At 44.2% G+C, this 18,026-nt stretch overlaps 1 protein-coding gene across 3 annotated transcripts in view; it reads right to left on the bottom strand.

Moving 5' to 3' along the window:
* The window catches only part of LOC106580945 (multiple epidermal growth factor-like domains protein 6), a 99,135-nt gene that overhangs the window by 10,736 nt on the left and 70,373 nt on the right, over positions 1 to 18,026 (bottom strand). The window contains exons 16-30 of one of the 3 annotated variants that reach the window (XM_045703653.1): positions 17,700 to 17,828; positions 17,243 to 17,377; positions 16,951 to 17,085; positions 16,199 to 16,324; positions 15,696 to 15,827; positions 15,434 to 15,562; positions 15,123 to 15,254; positions 14,500 to 14,628; positions 6,701 to 6,829; positions 5,461 to 5,589; positions 5,047 to 5,175; positions 4,677 to 4,805; positions 4,154 to 4,282; positions 2,127 to 2,255; positions 1,393 to 1,524 (exon numbers count right to left, since the gene is read on the bottom strand). In XM_045703653.1, the coding sequence (XP_045559609.1) occupies positions 1,393 to 1,524; positions 2,127 to 2,255; positions 4,154 to 4,282; positions 4,677 to 4,805; positions 5,047 to 5,175; positions 5,461 to 5,589; positions 6,701 to 6,829; positions 14,500 to 14,628; positions 15,123 to 15,254; positions 15,434 to 15,562; positions 15,696 to 15,827; positions 16,199 to 16,324; positions 16,951 to 17,085; positions 17,243 to 17,377; positions 17,700 to 17,828 (1,953 nt within the window). The remainder of the gene's footprint in view (positions 1 to 1,392; positions 1,525 to 2,126; positions 2,256 to 4,153; positions 4,283 to 4,676; positions 4,806 to 5,046; positions 5,176 to 5,460; positions 5,590 to 6,700; positions 6,830 to 14,499; positions 14,629 to 15,122; positions 15,255 to 15,433; positions 15,563 to 15,695; positions 15,828 to 16,198; positions 16,325 to 16,950; positions 17,086 to 17,242; positions 17,378 to 17,699; positions 17,829 to 18,026) is intronic. The other 2 variants (XM_045703655.1, XM_045703654.1) reach the window with 2 other exon arrangements.

Below are 18,026 nucleotides of genomic sequence, written 5' to 3'. Positions count from 1 at the left end.
ACATGCGTTTTTCTGGATATATTTGTTGTTATTCTGTCTCTCACTATTCAAATAAACCTACCATTAAAATTATAGACCGATCATTTCCTTGTCAGTGGGCAAACGTACAAAATCAGCAGGGGATCAAATACTTTTCCCCCCACTGTATTCCTGTAAGGCTCTACACCCCTTGTAAAGCAGATTAATGTGCTTAATTTTAAGAAATTATTTGGCCACTTTAGTTGTGATACAAACCTTATCAAAACATATAGGCCTATGGGCTAGGCTACATGAGGTGATGTCAGAGTGATTAGAGGGACAATAGAGTGCTGAGTACCAGGCAGTTAGCAAGTTTGGTAGGCTGCTAATGATCATCAGCAGCATCAGAACTTGGAGATGCCTAATTACCGTGACTAAACTGTCAATTTGTTACACTAAGGGATGGTACATTTCATGCTAACATCATCCTTACATTTGTGTTTGGAGCTCATTATCAGTTATAATGTTAGCCAGCTAAATGTGCATTACCTTTCGCTAAGAGCTCGAGGGACTTCTAAACCCTCATGGGGCATTTAAACCCTGAACAATGCCTGATAGCTAGCTCTGTCTCCCAGGCTGTGTGTCACAGCCAATCGCATGCAAGAAACAACGCAGCTAACTTGGCTAGTCTTGTGAGTGAGCTAGCTAGCTAGTTGGCTAGGTAGTCTTCTTATCTTTAATCCCAACTTGTAGCACAACAAAATTTGGAAAAAGTCAAGGGGTGTAAATACTTTCTGAAGGCACTGTATGAGTCTGGAGATTATGTCTAAGGATAACCACACAAAATGTGGTAAATGAAGATGCTTCTGAAGCTAAGAAAAATGTGTTTGCTAGTGGGAAGAGTCTGACTTTCAGGGAAATGGCAGTTAAAGACAAGCATACGGACTTTTAAATACCGATTTAGACCCAATCACCATCTCTTCAAAGTAAGTTACAGTATATTGTCCCGTTTGTAACATTCTTTATGAATTTGGCTTTTAAATTGTGTATTTCAATATAGTGGGTATGATAAACTAACAAACAAATGTATATGTATCAACTTGTTGACATTTTAATTTGTACTTTTTGAAAATACTAATATTAATTGACCAAAATACAAATGAATCACCAATCAGAGTTTACAGTTACCACAACCATAAATTAACCCGGAGCTATTTTTAGTCTGTCCTGCATGGAGAAACGAAGAGAGAGAGAGACAAAGAGAGAGCGAGACAGAGAAAGTGAGACAGAGGCAGACAGACAAAGACAGACAGTACACTTATTCAAACTCAGTCTTTGCATAGTGCACTGCGATTCCATTGTTGAAGCCACAGAATAATTTAAAACAAAAATCTGTTCACAGCAGTAGACTACCCAACAGTAGTCACTACTTACTGAGTTCACAACGGTTGCCGTAGTAACCAGGTAGACAGGTACACCTTCCAGTAACAGGGTGACACTGCTCATGGTCCCCAGAACACTGGCACATCTGGCTACAGTAAAGTCCAAACACACCTGATGGACACGCTGCAGGAGACACAAGCATGTACAATAAGGACTGGAGGAGATGGACATAGAGGTACGCATGCGTGCGCATGCACTAAAACACTCAACATGGTGTATGTATGCTTGTACATGGATTTCCAAACCCAATCTCTATGCTGACATAATATAATGTAAGCACTCACTCACATTCAAATACCCATTCACACTCAGACAACGCAGTAGTTCACAGACTCAGATACTCACACAAGGGAAGATAAATCTATGAAACAAACATGTTTTTTCTCTCCCTCTCTCTCCCTCTCTCTCCCTCTCTCTCTGCTGAAACCACAGCACTTAATGAGGCAGTGTGTAGGACAGATAAGAAACGACTCCAGACTAAAGAGGCAATTACAGCGCTGTCATTATGCATGTCTGCCTTCCAAATGCCCTTATCCACCCAGGAGACAAAAACAATGTCTCTTGTTTTACTTGGCAACCCGAGTGTAATGTTTATCAGATGTCTGCTGAGTGTGTGAGGGAAAGGAGGGAGAGGGGGAGAGGAGAGGCGGGATGGTGTGGGGTGTGTGTGTAAGCATGTGTGTGTTTTAAAGAGAGGGTGGTACGTGATAGTGATGTGCTCTTACTCTCCTCACAGCCGTTCCCAGTGAGACCAGCAGGGCAGCCACATGTCCCAGTAACGTGGTGGCAGGACACCCCAGACTGACACTGGCACCGCTGGGTACAGGAAGCACCGTAGACCCCAGGCAGGCAGGCTGGGGCACACCAGACACACATTCATCACTAACTAATGTATACTGCTCAAAAAAATAAAGGGAACACTTAAACAACACATCCTAGATCTGAATGAAAGAAATCATCTTATTAAATACGTTTTTCTTTACATAGTTGAATGTGCTTACAACAAAATCACACAAAAATAATCAATGGAAATCCAATTTATCAACCCATGGAGGTCTGGATTTGGAGTCACACTCAAAATTAAAGTGGAAAACCACACTACAGGCTGATCCAACTTTGATGTAATGTCCTTAAAACAAGTCAAAATGAGGCTCAGTAGTGTGTGTGGCCTCCACGTGCCTGTATGACCTCCCTACAATGCCTGGGCATGCTCCTGCTGAGGTGGCGGATGGTCTCCTGAGGGATCTCCTCCCAGACCTGGACTAAAGCATCCGCCAACTCCTGGACAGTCTGTGGTGCAACGTGGCGTTGGTGGATGGAGCGAGACATGATGTCCCAGATGTGCTCAATTGGATTCAGGTCTGGGGAACAGGCGGGCCAGTCCATAGCATCAATGCCTTCCTCTTGCAGGAACTGCTGACACACTCCAGCCACATGAGGTCTAGCATTGTCTTGCATTAGGAGGAACCCAGGGCCAACCGCACCAGCATATGGTCTCACAAGGGGTCTGAGGATCTCATCTCGGTACCTAATGGCAGTCATGCTACCTCTGGCGAGCACATGGAGGGCTGTGCGGCCCCCCAAAGAAATGCCACCCCACACCATGACTGACCCACCGTCAAACCGGTCATGCTGGAGGATGTTGCAGGCAGCAGAACGTTCTTCACGGCGTCTCCAGACTCTGTCATGTCTGTCACGTGCTCAGTGTGAACCTGCTTTCATCTGTGAAGAGCACAGGGCGCCAGTGGCGAATTTGCCAACCTTGGTGTTCTCTGGCAAATGCCAAACGTCCTGCACGGTGATGGGCTGTAAGCACAACCCCCACCTATGGACGTCGGGCCCTCATACCAACCTCATGGAGTCTGTTTCTGACCGTTTGAGCAGACACATGCACATTTGTGGCCTGCTGGAGGTAATTTTGCAGGGCTCTGGCAGTGCTTCTCCTGCTTCTCCTTGCACAAAGGCGGAGGTAGCGGTCCTGCTGCTGGGTTGTTGCCCTCCTACGGTTTCCTCCACGTCTCCTGATGTACTGGCCTGTCTCCTGGTAGCGACTCCATGCTCTGGACACTACGCTGACAGACACAGCAAACCTTCTTGCCATAGCTCGCATTGATGTGCCATCCTGGATGAGCTGCACTACCTGAGCCACTTGTGTGGGCTGTAGACTCCGTCTCATGCTACCACTAGAGTGAAAGCACCGCCAGCATTCAAAAGTGACCAAAACATCAGCCAGGAAGCATAGGAACTGAGAAGTGGTCTGTGGTCCCCACCTGCAGAACCACTCCTTTATTGGGGGTGTCTTGCTAATTGCCTATAATTTCCACCTGTTGTCTATTCCATTTGCACAACAGCATGTGACATTTATTGTCAATCAGTGTTGCTTCCTAAGTGGACAGTTTGATTTCACAGAAGTGTGATTGACTTGGAGTTACATTGTGTTGTTTAAGTGTTCCCTTTATTTTTTTGAGCAGTGTATATTCACTTTAAACAGTGACAGTTGTTGTTGTGTGTACAACTGTCTTGTTTAAATAAAGATGAACCCTCCTTATAATGACAATTCGTGATTTAACCACAAACTGAATGTATCTATCTCAGTCCCAGGTATGTATTCAAATAAAACGGATGGATTTGAAAAAGTAATGTAAAAAAAATTCTACGGTAATTGACCTCTCATAGTGTAACTGAAGAATGCATGACTTGATGTGTTGTTTCCAAAGTGGCCCTTTCTGGCCCCGGTCCAAGTCACACTCACGTTTGTCGCACCGGGCCTCTCTCCATCCTGGGTGACATTCACACCTGCCCGTCACATGGTGGCAGTTTGTCCCGTGGTCGCACTGACACCTCTGCTCACACCCTTCTCCATGGAGACCGTCTGGGCAGGCTGCAGCACAGACACATGGGTGGTGTTCAGTAGGGCACAACGTAGCAATATGTTTTAGAAATGGTCTGAAACCAAAAATCTGCGTTCTTATTGGACAAATACAGGTAGGACTTCCCCATTTTATTATGTTTCAAAACATTTTCTCCCTTCAGAACATGACCCAATTGGAGGTGGAAAGAGGCATAAAAGTATATCTCAATAGTCATTAGTGGCTTTCTTTCCTCAACTCCTTTCCTTCATCAACACTGATCTGCAAGAACAGGGTAGAAAAAACATATCTCTACATTGGCTTCTGACAGATTGCTTTCACCTATCCAAAGAGATGAGGTAGGGACCCAGTCTAAACTATTGGGATGCACCCCTTGCATTTGGAAGCAGTGATGTCACAGGTCACCTGTCTGACAGTGCTCTCCAGTCCAGCCAGGGGGACAGCTACACCCCCCAGTCTCTCTGTCACATGCCCCTCCGTTCTGACAGCTGCAGGTTTGTGTGCACCCCTCTCCATAGTGCCCCTCACCACAGTCTAGGAGAGGCAGAGAACAGAGGCCTCAGATCACACAATATATCCACCACACAATGAGCTGAATCCCAACCAGGAACCCATGTTCCTGACTCTGGCTTTCTAGTAAATCATGCAATGATGTCAATGGGATTTTTGCACAATAATTCGATCCCAGGTTAGATTTGGACCAAGGTGAGTACAGCTATGAATTCCCTCCCTCCTCTGGTTGATCTGACCTCCAGGGACAGAGGGGGGGACTCACCCAGCTCGCAGGCTGCTCCGGTCCACCCTCTGGGGCAGGAACACTGGCCAGTCACCCTGTCACAGAAGCCTCCATGCTGGCACAGACACAGCTGGGAACAGTCCTCTCCATACCTCCCAGCAGAACAGGCTGAACACAGTAACACACACACAGAAGTTTAATAAGTGGATGTCATTGTTCAATACGATTCAGACTGATAGAAATGATGATTCAGATTCAGTTAGGCTGCACTGAGTTTATTCTAAAACAACTTACACTGACCAAACACACATACAATAAACAGTGTATTCATACACTCACCAACTGTTGTGATAGATTTCAGTTCCATGCAGAGCTCCTTATTTGCTGGGTTAGGTTAAGGTTAGTTTAAGGTCAGACTGGGCCCTATACTGGGTTGACCGATGAGCCACTCACCCTCTTGGCAGCTGGCTCCGGTCCATCCGGCTCCACAGCTGCAGCGGCCGCTGACGTGGTCACAGGTGGCCCCGTTCTGACACTCACAGCTCCGGCTGCAGTTCTTCCCAAAACCACCCTCAGGGCAGGCTGCCTCCCACACAGGACAGGATACACAGTCATATACTTAAATACAAGTCAGCATTTTATAGCACTCAACATGAAGTGGTCTGCTCTACACAGATATATAAATGTAGGATCTTAATTTGAGCCAGATTGCTACAGGAGAAAAAATAAATCTTTCAACAACAGGAAATGTGAATTATTATGTGGATTATAATTAATGGACATTTTTGTAGGGGATGATACATTTTTCATAAGGGAATGTCAAGTCTGAAATTCCAAACTTCAGAAGCCTTTTAAAACCTAAAACACACTACAAGTTTAAATGTACTGCATTGCAGGAATGTAATCCTGCAACATGGTGATCAGATTTATATAACGGGAAATGTGGTTTAGCCAATTCCTTTTGTCATTCATTGTCTAACATATGCATAAGAATGACAAGGGATGCGATGGAGCGGTCGACTAAAGCACAAACATGTCTGCTCTATGGAGAGATATGGCTTGAATGTACTTGTCTTGTATTTCTTGCTTGAGATATGGTCAAATCCATGTATTTGCGCATTTGTATAGATCACATTTATTTTACCTATCTAAACTACTCACTAATGATCGATGTCTGAAATGAAATTACATTAAGCTAGCAAGTAGGTTTGGGCTGACTCTTGGCTTCGGGTCACCAGGACCACAAAACATGCTTTGGGGAGACCAGGCTCTCTCGAATAAGACTTGAGAATGACATAGTCTGATCTTTAAGAGGGTATTTCACTAGATCCATTAAAACGGCCTGAAGACTTTGTGGAGCAGTGGATAGAGACTTTGCATGAGAGTACCGAGGGTAAAACTGATGGTCCTAAAAGAGCTTTGCCAAGTAACTCCTTTAAATGCATCGCTATAAACACGTGGATGCATTTACCCAGAATCTGACCCAATTAATGATGTATGCTGGAGGGGTATCCTATCTGCCCCCCTACACCCCTCCCACCCCTTATGCATCCCTAAAAAAGGAATTGGCAGGGTATCATTAAACAGATAATTGTACTCAAACACATGGGAGATGGTATTTAGGGAGAGAGGATGCTGTGATGGACTGGTAGAGGCTCCCTCACACCCCGTTTTAATGATGTGGCTTCCATACCCAGAATGCAGTGTGGTCCCGACCAGCCAGGGGTGCAGAGGCAGGCTCCTGTGATGTGGTGGCAGCGGGCACCGTTCCTGCACTCGCACATCTGGCCACAGTCAAGACCGTAAAACCCGTCCGGGCACACTGCAAGCCAAGATAAAACACCCTCTGGTAAGGGCCTTCCAGCTTTACACACATACAGAGGGAAGGAAAAGGGTTAGGATGCCAACTCTCCCTCTCTCTCTTTCTGTGTCTTTCTCTGTCTCTTTCTCTTTCCCTCTCTCTTTCTCTCTCTCTCTCTGATCTCTCTCATCTCTGTCTTACCACCTACCAAAAATACCATATCAAATTGCAGTACCCTGGTCTAGCTGTTCATTTGTGTAGCGTCTGCATTCGTTAAGTGAGCTCACGTCCCACATGTGAGGAGTATCCGTGCCACATCAAAGCCTGCGGAGACACGGGGGCCGGGCCGCCCCCCAGAGGGGTGGGAGAGAGGGGCACACACACACCAAGGACTGGTAATTAGAACACCTGCTGAGTCCACAGGCCTGTCGTCAAGGTCGAGGAACCCAGCCCCAAAACAAAGCCAGGTTACTGCGCGCGCACACACACACAGTAGATAGTGCATAGACATACACGGTGTATGTAAAAAGACTAAAGTTTTTTTGGGTATCTGTACTTTAGTTTACTATTTCTGTTTTTGCCAACTTTTACCTCACAACATTCCTAAAGAAAATAATGTACTATTTACTCCATACATTTTCCCTGACACCCAAAAGTACTCGTTACATTTTGACAGGAAAATGGTCCAATTCACACACTTATCAAGAGAACATTCCTGGTCATCCCTACTGCCTCTGATCTTGCGGACTCAATAAACAAATGCTTTGTTTGTAAATTAATGTCTTAGTGTTGTAGTGTGCCCCTGGCTATCCATAAATAAACAAATTGTGCCGTCTGGTTTGCGTAATGTAAGGAATTTGAAATTATGAATACTTTTACTTTTGATACTTATATTTAAAACCAGATACTTTTAGACTTTTACTCAAGTAGTATTTTACTGGGTGACTTTTACTTTTTCTTGATTCGTTTCCTATTAAATATCTTTACTTTTACTCAAGTATGACAAATGGGTACTTTTTCCACCACTGCATATACAGTGCATACAGACACCATTCAGGCGCACGCACGCACGCACGCACGCACGCACGCACGCACGCACGCACGCACGCACGCACGCACGCACACACACACACACGCACACACACACACGCACACGCACACGCACACGCACACGCACACGCACGCACGCACGCACGCACGCACGCACGCACGCACGCACACACACACACACACACACACACACACACACACACACACACACACACACACACACACCTGATCCCACTGCTGGTGTTCAGCAATGCCAGTGTCCCGGGTCTGTTTTCCATTCATTGAGAGAGAAAGAGAGAGAGAGAGCTTGGGGGGGGCTGATAGTTGAAAATGTCTGTGGAGTCAATGGACAACCATGGAGTTTAGTAAACACATTGTCTATGGCCCAGAACAGGTCCACCAGGGCTGTTATGGAAAAACCCTATATAAATGTGGGGGGATGTAAAGGGGGCTTTTCCAATGTGCTGTAAACATTGCCTATAAGCTCAACTAAACCGTGAAACAGACAGGAATGCCCGTGTTTACTTTGCGATTCTCGTTGATTGCTCAATTTGTCACCGAAAAGTGCAAGATCACAGAGCAACAGCTCTAATGACAACACTTACGATCAGTTTGTATGTTAAGAGCAGTTACTACAACACAGGCACAGCATCATTTATGTCTTTGTTTAGAGAAAAGCTGCACTCGCTTGACTGCGTTTCTGATTGATTAACAGATGCAGTAGGACACACCTCCTTTCAGCCCTGGTGGTGTGTGGGGAAGGATGGCAGTGGTTTGGGCACTGGCTGCTTCCCAGTCTGAACATATCCCTTGTTCCAATTGACCCTATGCCAAATAACCCCTCTCATTTACATAGAGTAGTGCTATTGTACCTAGCCTTCTATTGGGAAATACATGAAGACAGAGTCTGACTTTTGGCCTCGCCGTGCGTTTTTTCTTAGCCTGGTCCCAGATCTGTTTGTGCTGTCTTGCCGACTCCTATGGCCATTGCCATGCTAAACATGACCAAAGCATAGGAGTAGTCAAGACAGTACGAATGGATCTGGGGATCAGGCTACTTTTTCCCACGCTGCCACAGTAATCTGCCTTTGTGGTGGTTCTGCTATAATGTTAGCCATACTGTCTCATTACAGCCTGAGCAGGGAAGATACTGCCATGGATCCATCTGTGTGTCTCTGGTGCTGTGTGTCTGTGGTGCTGTGTGTCTGTGGTGTTGTGTGTCTGTGGTACAGTGTGTCTGTGGTACAGTGTGTCTGTGGTGTGGGTGTCTGTGGTGCTGTGTGTCTGTGGTACAGTGTGTCTGTGGTGCTGTGTGTCTGTGGTGCTGTGTGTCTGTGGTGCTGTGTGTCTGTGGTGCTGTGTGTCTGTGGTACAGTGTGTCTGTGGTGCTGTGTGTCTGTGGTGCTGTGTGTCTGTGGTGCTGTGTGTCTGTGGTGCTGTGTGTCTGTGGTACAGTGCTATTTTTTATAGGTGCTGGAGCGCAAACTTTTTTTCCAATGATGTCTTAATTTCTCTATCAAAGTTTGTACGGACAGATGCATTATATTTGTACCAACAGTTGCAACATCATTATATAATATGAATAAAATGCACCCTCCTCTAAAATAATAAAAGCATACCTAAAACAACACATTTCACTGCACTGTGTTTATTATCTTACCTATTTTCGAAATAGGCCATCACTGTCAATCGTGAATTATAATTATTCATGTTTTATCTGTGAAATGTCCAACCTTTTTTTATTTAACCTTTATTTAACTAGGCAAACACCACAACACCTCATAAAGAGAGTCCTAAGAAAACAACACAACATGGCAGCAACACATGACAACACAGCATGGTAGCAACACAACATGACAACATGACGGTAACAACACAACATGGCAGCAACACCACATGGTACAGTAGCAGCACAAACATGGTACAAACATTGTTAGGCACAGCACAAAGGGCAAAAAGGTAGAGACAACAACACATCACGTGAAGCAGCCACAAGTGTCCATTAGAGTGTCTATGATTGAGTCCAGTTTGAGTGGTTTTTTTGCAGCTCGTTGCCAATCGTCTGATCTCAATCAGTTTCATGGGAATATGCATTTAGATCTTCTTGAATGACTGTTTCTAAGTGAATTAGAGCCGACGGTGTTACAAACTATTAGCCTTTCTTGAATTTTGTTTCAACCAAAGCATAGGCTTTATCCTTCCTAGCGTTGTGTGCTGTTGAGTTTCGGCTGCAATAGAACAAAAACTGAGACTATTCAGCTACAACGAGTATCCTAAAAGCTCATAAGAAATGACTGAGGAGGTGCTTTTGGTGCAAACGTACTATAGGCCTACTACTATGCTATTATATTTGTTTCTGTTATTAAGAAAATGACTAATTCACCATTAGGCCAGTGTGATCTGGCAAGACAGGCTACACTCGGACAGGGCGAGTTCATTAAGGACTACCTGGCATGATGACTCCTTGCTGTCCCCAGTCCACCTGGCCGTGCTGCTGCTCCAGTTTCAACTGTTCTGCCTGCGGCTATGGAACCCTGACCTGTTCACCGGACATGCTTGTTGCACCCTCGACAACTACTATGATTATTATTATTTGACCATGCTGGTCATTTATGAACATTTTAACATCTTGACCATGTTCTGTTATAATATCCACCCGGCACAGCCAGAAGAGGACTGGCCACCTCTCATAGCCTGGTTCCTCTCTAGGTTTCTTCCTAGGTTTTGGCCTTTCTAGGGAGTTTTTCCTAGGGAGTTTTTCCTAGCCACCGTGCTTCTTTCACATGCATTGCTTGCTGTTTGGGGTTTTAGGCTGGGTTTCTGTACAGCACTTTGAGATATCAGCTGATGTACGAAGGGCTATATAAATACATTTGATTTGATTTGATTAAGTGTGTCGTACATGAGCCCTGAGTCCATAGCAAACTGCTTTGAGAACAGCCGTTTTAGCAACATCTCATAGTTTTCTGTTTTTGGCTGTTCTTGTTAGGGAGTGAACTTTGTGTATAAAAAGGATAGGACCTCTCTAAATAGGACCTCTAAAATGAAAATGGATGGACCTCCCTTAAGCAAAATATATTTGACCTAAACCCTCTCTGAACACTTGAAAAAAAAAAAAACAAGTGACCCTCCCCTAAACCCCAAATAATAATTAAAACAAAGTGGATAGTAGAGAACATGCCTACCATTTACCCTCACTTCTTGGACAGACCAGAGCCTTAAATATGCAGTTTTAGAAACTGTTCTTAGTCCTGTAAGCATTACATGGCAACACAGGAATGTTTATAGCGCAAAGGGCCAGAAGGTTTGGGTTCACAGACCACTGTGGACAAGAATAGGAGTGGAAAGATCTTTATAGTAAAAACATTGCGTGAATCTATCATCGTATTTGCAGGTCTGTGAAAAATAGCCCTTTATAAACATTTCACGCAATTTGACATCATTTTACATATTAGCAGAATTTTTTATATATTTTTTTTATAGCACACAAATGACAGAAGTTCCAGGCTAAGAATGGACAGTGAGAAAGGCCTATGTGTTAATCTCATCATATTTCTCCAATGCCAAATCAGTGTGTGCAATAGAAGATGTTTAAACCCAGCCAGATTTTAGGGAAACACTTGTGACCTTCTCTCGTTGGGTTAAGCCACGAAAGAAGAGTAGCCAGCAGTTAAAGCTTACATTTATCTGCGTTGGTAGGCCTACCAAATCGTCAAATGATCTAAATGGGTTAATTAAATGTTTTTAATTTGAAGGGGGATTTTTTTAAATTCTGAATTCTCCTTTACATACACATTTAAAATATGTAGATATATATTAGGATCCTGGTTTGAGGTTACCAAACACCAATGCAAATCCTTCATTCCACCAGAAGAGGGAGCTTGTTTCCCACTAAATCCCAGAGTGAAGTGTCATCTGATATTAGCCTGGGCTGTGCTGCAATTTCCACTGTGTATGCAAGGTTTAAGTTGTATGCTGTGCCTGTTGTGCCTCTGTTTATTGTCAGTACTGGGAGTCCTCACACTCCCACCAACTAGTGTGCTGCTAGCTACATCGCTGATTAAATTAGCTCTTTAAAGGGGAAATCTGGGATTTGAAAAACAACAAACTGGCCCCACCACTTATTTTGGTAAACAAATGAGGGATGGGGCTGGATAAATGTAACCCCTCGCAAATTCATGGATGTAAGGAATGGCCATCCATAGATCAAAATTATAGTTTTAACCATGCTTTGATATGTGGTTTTACAAACAATTGAATAAAACAAACTTATATTGACAGTTGAACTAAGCTCATGATGCATTTAAAAGTTATATTCTTCAAGAATGAAGGGCTATATGTCATTCAATCAAAAGTATAAAAATGGATGTACCTATACCAATCCCTGATTTCCCCTTTAAGGAAGTAATGAGGATTATTTCCAGATCCCTGCCTATGTGTTAAAGCGCTGTGTCCTGTCAGCCTATAAACCAAGGCAGGAGACCACACAGCCAGACAGACACAGAGACATGGAAGTGGAAACTCTGTCCCTCGCTGCCTTGTAGAAATCACTTCTTGACTGCTCCTAAAGGAAGAGGCCCCTGTACAATATGGGGAAACTGGACACCTTATTTAAGGGTGGGGGAAGACATTAGAAACAGAACAGTGAGTGAGTGAGTGAGTGAGTGAGTGAGTGAGTGAGTGAGTGAGTGAGTGAGTGAGTGAGTGAGTGAGTGAGTGAGTGAGTGAGTGAGTGAGTGAGTGAGTGAGTGAGTGAGTGAGTGAGTGAGTGAGTGGGTGAGTATATATATATTTGAGTTTCCATGGTCATTTCAATTGAGGCTGATGTCTATGATGTTGGAAACTATTGGCTTGTTATGGCTAGGAATTAAAAATCCTGCAGGTCAGAAGGGTGTGTGTTAATGTATCTTATGATATAATGTGACATGACTGATTCACGCATGCTTGAGACCAGCTCCTCTGGAATATGCACATAGAGTTGGTCTTGTTTTACTGTAATTGGACTATGGTGTGTGAGAATCTGCACAGGGACCATCAGACATCCACCAGCGCCCTCCAGAGTCTAAAACAGGACTTTTCACTGGAAAAGTCGCCTTGGTCGTTTCAAATTAAACCACGGTGAGTGGCTAAACAGATTCTAGAGAAAGGGAAAGGGGATACCTAGTCAGTTGCACAAGATAGTTTGATGATCTAAAAACAAACTGTCAAACCTTAATCATTAAATTAGTTATAACAGCTAAAATAGCAAAAAACTACACCAATCTAGGAGGGACCAATACAATAGTCAGTGGTGGAAAGTACTTAAGTAAAAATATTTAAAAATATTTTTTGGGGGGTATCTGTACTTCACTATTTATATTTTTGACAACTTTTACTTTACTACATTCCTAATGAAAAGAGTGTACTTTTTACTCCATACATTTTCCCTGACACCCAAAAGCACTCGCTACATTTTGAATGCTAAGCAGGACAGGAAAATGGTCCAATTCACGCACTTATCAAAAGAACATCCTTGGTCATCCCTACTGCCTCTGATCTGGCAGACACACTAAACACAAATGCTTTGTTTGTAAATTATGTCTGCGTGTTGGAGTGTGCCCCTGGCTATCCGTAAGTAACAAAAACAAATGTCTGGTTTGCTTAATATAAGCAATTTGAAATTATTTTCACTTTTACTTTTGATACTTAAGTATATTTAAAACCAAATACTTTTAGACTTTTACTCAAGTAGTATTTTACTGGGCGACTTTCACTTTTACTTGAGTCCTTTTCTATTAAGGTATCTTTATTTTTACTCAAGTATGACAACTGGGTACTTTTTCCACCACTGACAATAGTCCCACAACAGAAGTTTATTACTTACTCATATTTAAACGAAGTGCTTCAGACAGATGACACCAGATTCATTATCAATCTCTCCTCTGTGTAGAGGTCTGTTATATATCAAGCTGTAGACTGTTACACTAGTCACAGAACTGGGTGGTGGTTTGTGAATTCTGAGTTGTTTCTCTACTAGAACTTTCATTACTAGACCAACAGAAGAGACCATAAGAGAGGGGTTGCGCTTTATTTTACAGCCTGGGATAAGTTAATTTAACAGACACGCTTATCCAGAGTGACGTACAGGCACGATTAGGGTTAAGTGCCATGCTCTAGGGCACATTGACAGAATTTTCCACCTAGTCGGCTAGGGGATTTGAAGTAGCAGCCTTTTGGTTACTGGCCCAACACTCTTAACCGCTAGGCTACCTGTGACCCTATAAATGAAGGGTTTGAATCCAAAACGAGATATTTCCATTTTCAGAAATTCTTCTGAAGCAACTTTAATTAAAAACGCATCGTGAAAGAGAGAGCTATTATTTTTGTTCATTTTACCATGACATGAGCTAGTGAAAAGACAGACATGATTTTGTTTGAAATATATTGTAAGGTCATTTTATTTTAGAGATAAAAAAATGTGGTTAGTGACCGAGCTTTTGGTTACTGGCCCAGCACACTAGGTTACCTAACTATTTGGTGACAATGGATCGTTTCTGGTACTTAGCTCAAATAATTCAGATGTACAAACCTACGCTTGTCTCAATGACTCTCAAAGAAACTGAAAAGTAATGAATATGCAATTTCTTTTTCACAAGTCTTACTTTTCTCACAGAAGCTTCCGGTCCATCCAGAGGAGCAGGTGCAGGCTCCACTCACATGGTCACACAGAGCCCCGTGCTGACACTGACAGTTCAGGGCACAGCCCAAACCATAGCTGCCCTCCACACACTCTGGGGGAACAGGGGAGAGACACATGGACAACATCAGACAGAGATATCACTAGCCAAAATATATACACATTTGCTGCTGTGAGGACATGTTTTTTGTCACAGCAAATAATCCTGCAGCAACAGGATATTAACGTTTAGTCCCTAATGTTGCTTGATCGATGGTTAGGCTATTAGCTGGCCAAACGTAAGCTACAAGAAAATTGCCATACTATTAATATAACCGTGTGTTAGTGTGGGTTTTCAGTGAATGTATGTAAATCACAAAGCTCATCTGCATTTCCTGTTGTGCAGGAAAATTCTCAGCAACAAAAGAGTGATCAAATGAAGATCCTACATCTGTAGAACACTTGCTTGAAACACAAGCATTTCGCTACACCTGCAATAACATCTTCTAAATGAGCGTATGTGACCAATAACATTTGATTTGATCTGGTCCAAAGATGTGTTACAGTGTATTACCTAAAGATGGCAGTATTTCTAAAGAAATGTCTTACTCTGTTCACAGTTGTCTCCAGTGAAGCCAGCCTCACACACACAGCGTCCAGTCACAGCATCACAACTCAGGGCTCGGTCTGCACACTGGCACCTGTTAGAGCACCCAGAGCCCCAGGACCCCTCCTCACAGGCTGTGGAGACACAAACACACAGGTTGGTTAAGAAAACTACTGTGTGTGTGTGGTGTGTGTGTGTGTGTGTGTGTGTGTGTGTGTGTGTGTGTGTGTGTGTGTGTGTGTGTGTGTGTGTGTGTGTGTGTGTGTGTGTGTGTGTGTGTGTGTGTGTGTGTGTGTGTGATAGTGGTGCTTACGCTTAGTGCAGACGTGTCCTGTTCGGCCCGGGGGACAGATGCAGTGTCCGGTGACATGGTCACAGCTGGCATCAGGGTGACAGACACAGGTACTCACACAGCCTGGCCCATAGGACCCTGTTGGACACACTGTTGAGCAGAGGTATAGTCAGGGTGAAATATAACACAGTATATCATAAGGTTTTTCTCCCTCGCAGTCTCTTTCCTTTCTCCCTCACTTTAGCAAGACTGAAGGCTATTGCCGTTTATTTGTTTCACTCACCAGTCTGGCAGAGTTGTCCTGTGTACCCAGGGCTGCAGTTACAGACTCCTGTCTGCTTGTTGCAGGAAGCTCTGTTATCACACGCTCTACATAGGAACCGGCACTTCAACCCCCATAATCCCTCTGGGCAGTCTACGGGGGGAGGGAAAACTCAGGGCTACAGCTATTGACCAGTTATAGACCAGTTTTGGTAGTCAGGTCATTTGGTCAGGATAAGCCCTAACTGAGTTGTATGACCATCAAGACCACATGGTTTAACTGACTTCAGGTCAAAGGTTTAAAAGCAGATGAAGAGAAGGTCTGATTGGTGGACCGATGTCTTCCAATACTACTGTACTGTTTGAATTTAGATCCTCACCCCAGATTTGAAAAACAGTGAGGGACAATATGGAAGAAAAGGTATGAGATTTAAGTGAAATATAAATACAGTATAATTATGAGTAATAATACATTTTAACAGAAATACAGGTATGAAATAATGAGTTATGAAGCATTCTAACTACCTTGTTGACAGGCCTTTCCTGTCTTCCCAACAGGGCAGATGCACTCTCCTGTCATGGGGTCACAGGGTGCTCCTCCACACACACATGATCGGAGGCAGTTCTCCCCGAACTGACCAGCACTGCAGGCTACATACAGATACACAGAGGACGGAATGATGGAGGGAGAGAGAGACAGAAAGAAAGGGTTACACAAACCTTTTTTCATTTCCTGTATATCTCCCTCACTGGGATCGCAAGGTGAGCTCAAAGTGGACTGATGTTGCATGGCCCCCTCTCACAACCTCACGTCAATTCAAAGCTAAACAAACCCTAAAGAGATGGATGATTTGTTTGCTTTAATAAAGGGACCCTCCTGGAGGTCTGGACGATGCATTAGGTCTAAAATAACCCCTTCATGTTATCTTGGCCAGTCTGTAGGGAGACAGAGTTATGATTTAAACAGAGCTCCTGAAAGTTTTTTATTATCTCTGGAGCAAAGGAGAGACGAAAGCCACTGAAACGGTCCACTGGTCTGTAGAGCAAGCTGCCAGAAGAGGAACACAATTGAAACCTATTGAGCAAACTAATACACACATGTACGCACAAGCACGCAGGCGCTCACACACACTCACACACCCATTAATATTTCCACATTCATGAGGGAACAGTACAAAAGAGCTCTCTCAGAATGTAAGGTTAGGAGTTGTTCCTGAACGGACCAGGTAACACTCCTGTCCCTAGGTACATGCATTGTGGTTGGGGAGTCGGCTCACCCAGCTGACACAGGTTCCCATGGAGCCCTGCAGGACACCTCCGGGTGCACCCTCCACTCCTAGGGTCACAGGTCTCCCCAACTGTACAGTTACACTGCTGCCAACAGCCACTACCATAGAACCCTGGATCACACTCTGGAGAGAAACATACACACACACAGAAGAGAAACACACACGCACACACGCACACAAACACACACACAGGAGATGAGCTTCACTATCATCCAGAAAACCATGTAAGTTTTCTTTTTCAATATCCGTGTGCTGTATTATCTGAGCCAGAACAGCTTACCTTGCTGACACTGAGAGCCGTGGTGGCCATGTTTGCACAGACAGGTCCCGTTCTTGGGATGGCAGCCCAGGGAATGTTCCAGATCACAGTCACACTCCTCAGAGCAGCCAACACCGTGGGTCCACCTGGGACAAGCTGGAGAAGGGAAGGTACTGTCACTACAACTCTAGGATCAGGGACCAAGCTACGGAAAGGGAAATGACATCATTTTCTTAATCTGTCACTACTACAGTGTTCCTAAAATCTGGTCCAAGAGACACACTTAGGCAGTGCAGGCTTTTGTTCCAGACCAGTACTAAGACACCTGATTCAACTGAACAGGTGGTTGATGTTCAGTTTATTAGTTGAATCAAGCTAGAACAAAAACTTCAATATGAGGGCTGAAGAACACTGCTGTACTACATTAAGATGTCAGTCATGGTGGCTGCTGAGTACTGTAGATGATATGGGTACTCACGCAGGTGGCAGAAGCGTCCATATAGCCCCGGGGCACACAGGCAGGCTCCATAGAGACGGTGGCAGCGCCCGTTGTTGGGGCAGTTACACCTCCGCCTACAGTGTTTCCCAAAGTATCCTTGTGGGCAACCTGTCAACATGTCAACAAGACACAGAAGAGTTGCACATGTGGTTAGACCAGATTTTGCCCTTCCAGCATGTAGCCTGGTCCCCAATCTGTTTGTGCTGTCTTGCAAACTCCTAAGGTCATTGTCACATTGACGAGACAGCACAAACGGATCTGGCACCAGGCTATGTCTACAGGGCAGAGCCAGTGCCTAACCTTATG

The sequence above is a fragment of the Salmo salar genome, chromosome ssa20, assembly GCF_905237065.1.
Source record: "Salmo salar chromosome ssa20, Ssal_v3.1, whole genome shotgun sequence".
In the NCBI taxonomy this organism is placed as follows: domain Eukaryota; kingdom Metazoa; phylum Chordata; class Actinopteri; order Salmoniformes; family Salmonidae; genus Salmo; species Salmo salar.
The sequence above is the reverse complement of the archived record's forward strand: the minus strand, read 5'-3'. Positions and strand labels throughout refer to the sequence as shown.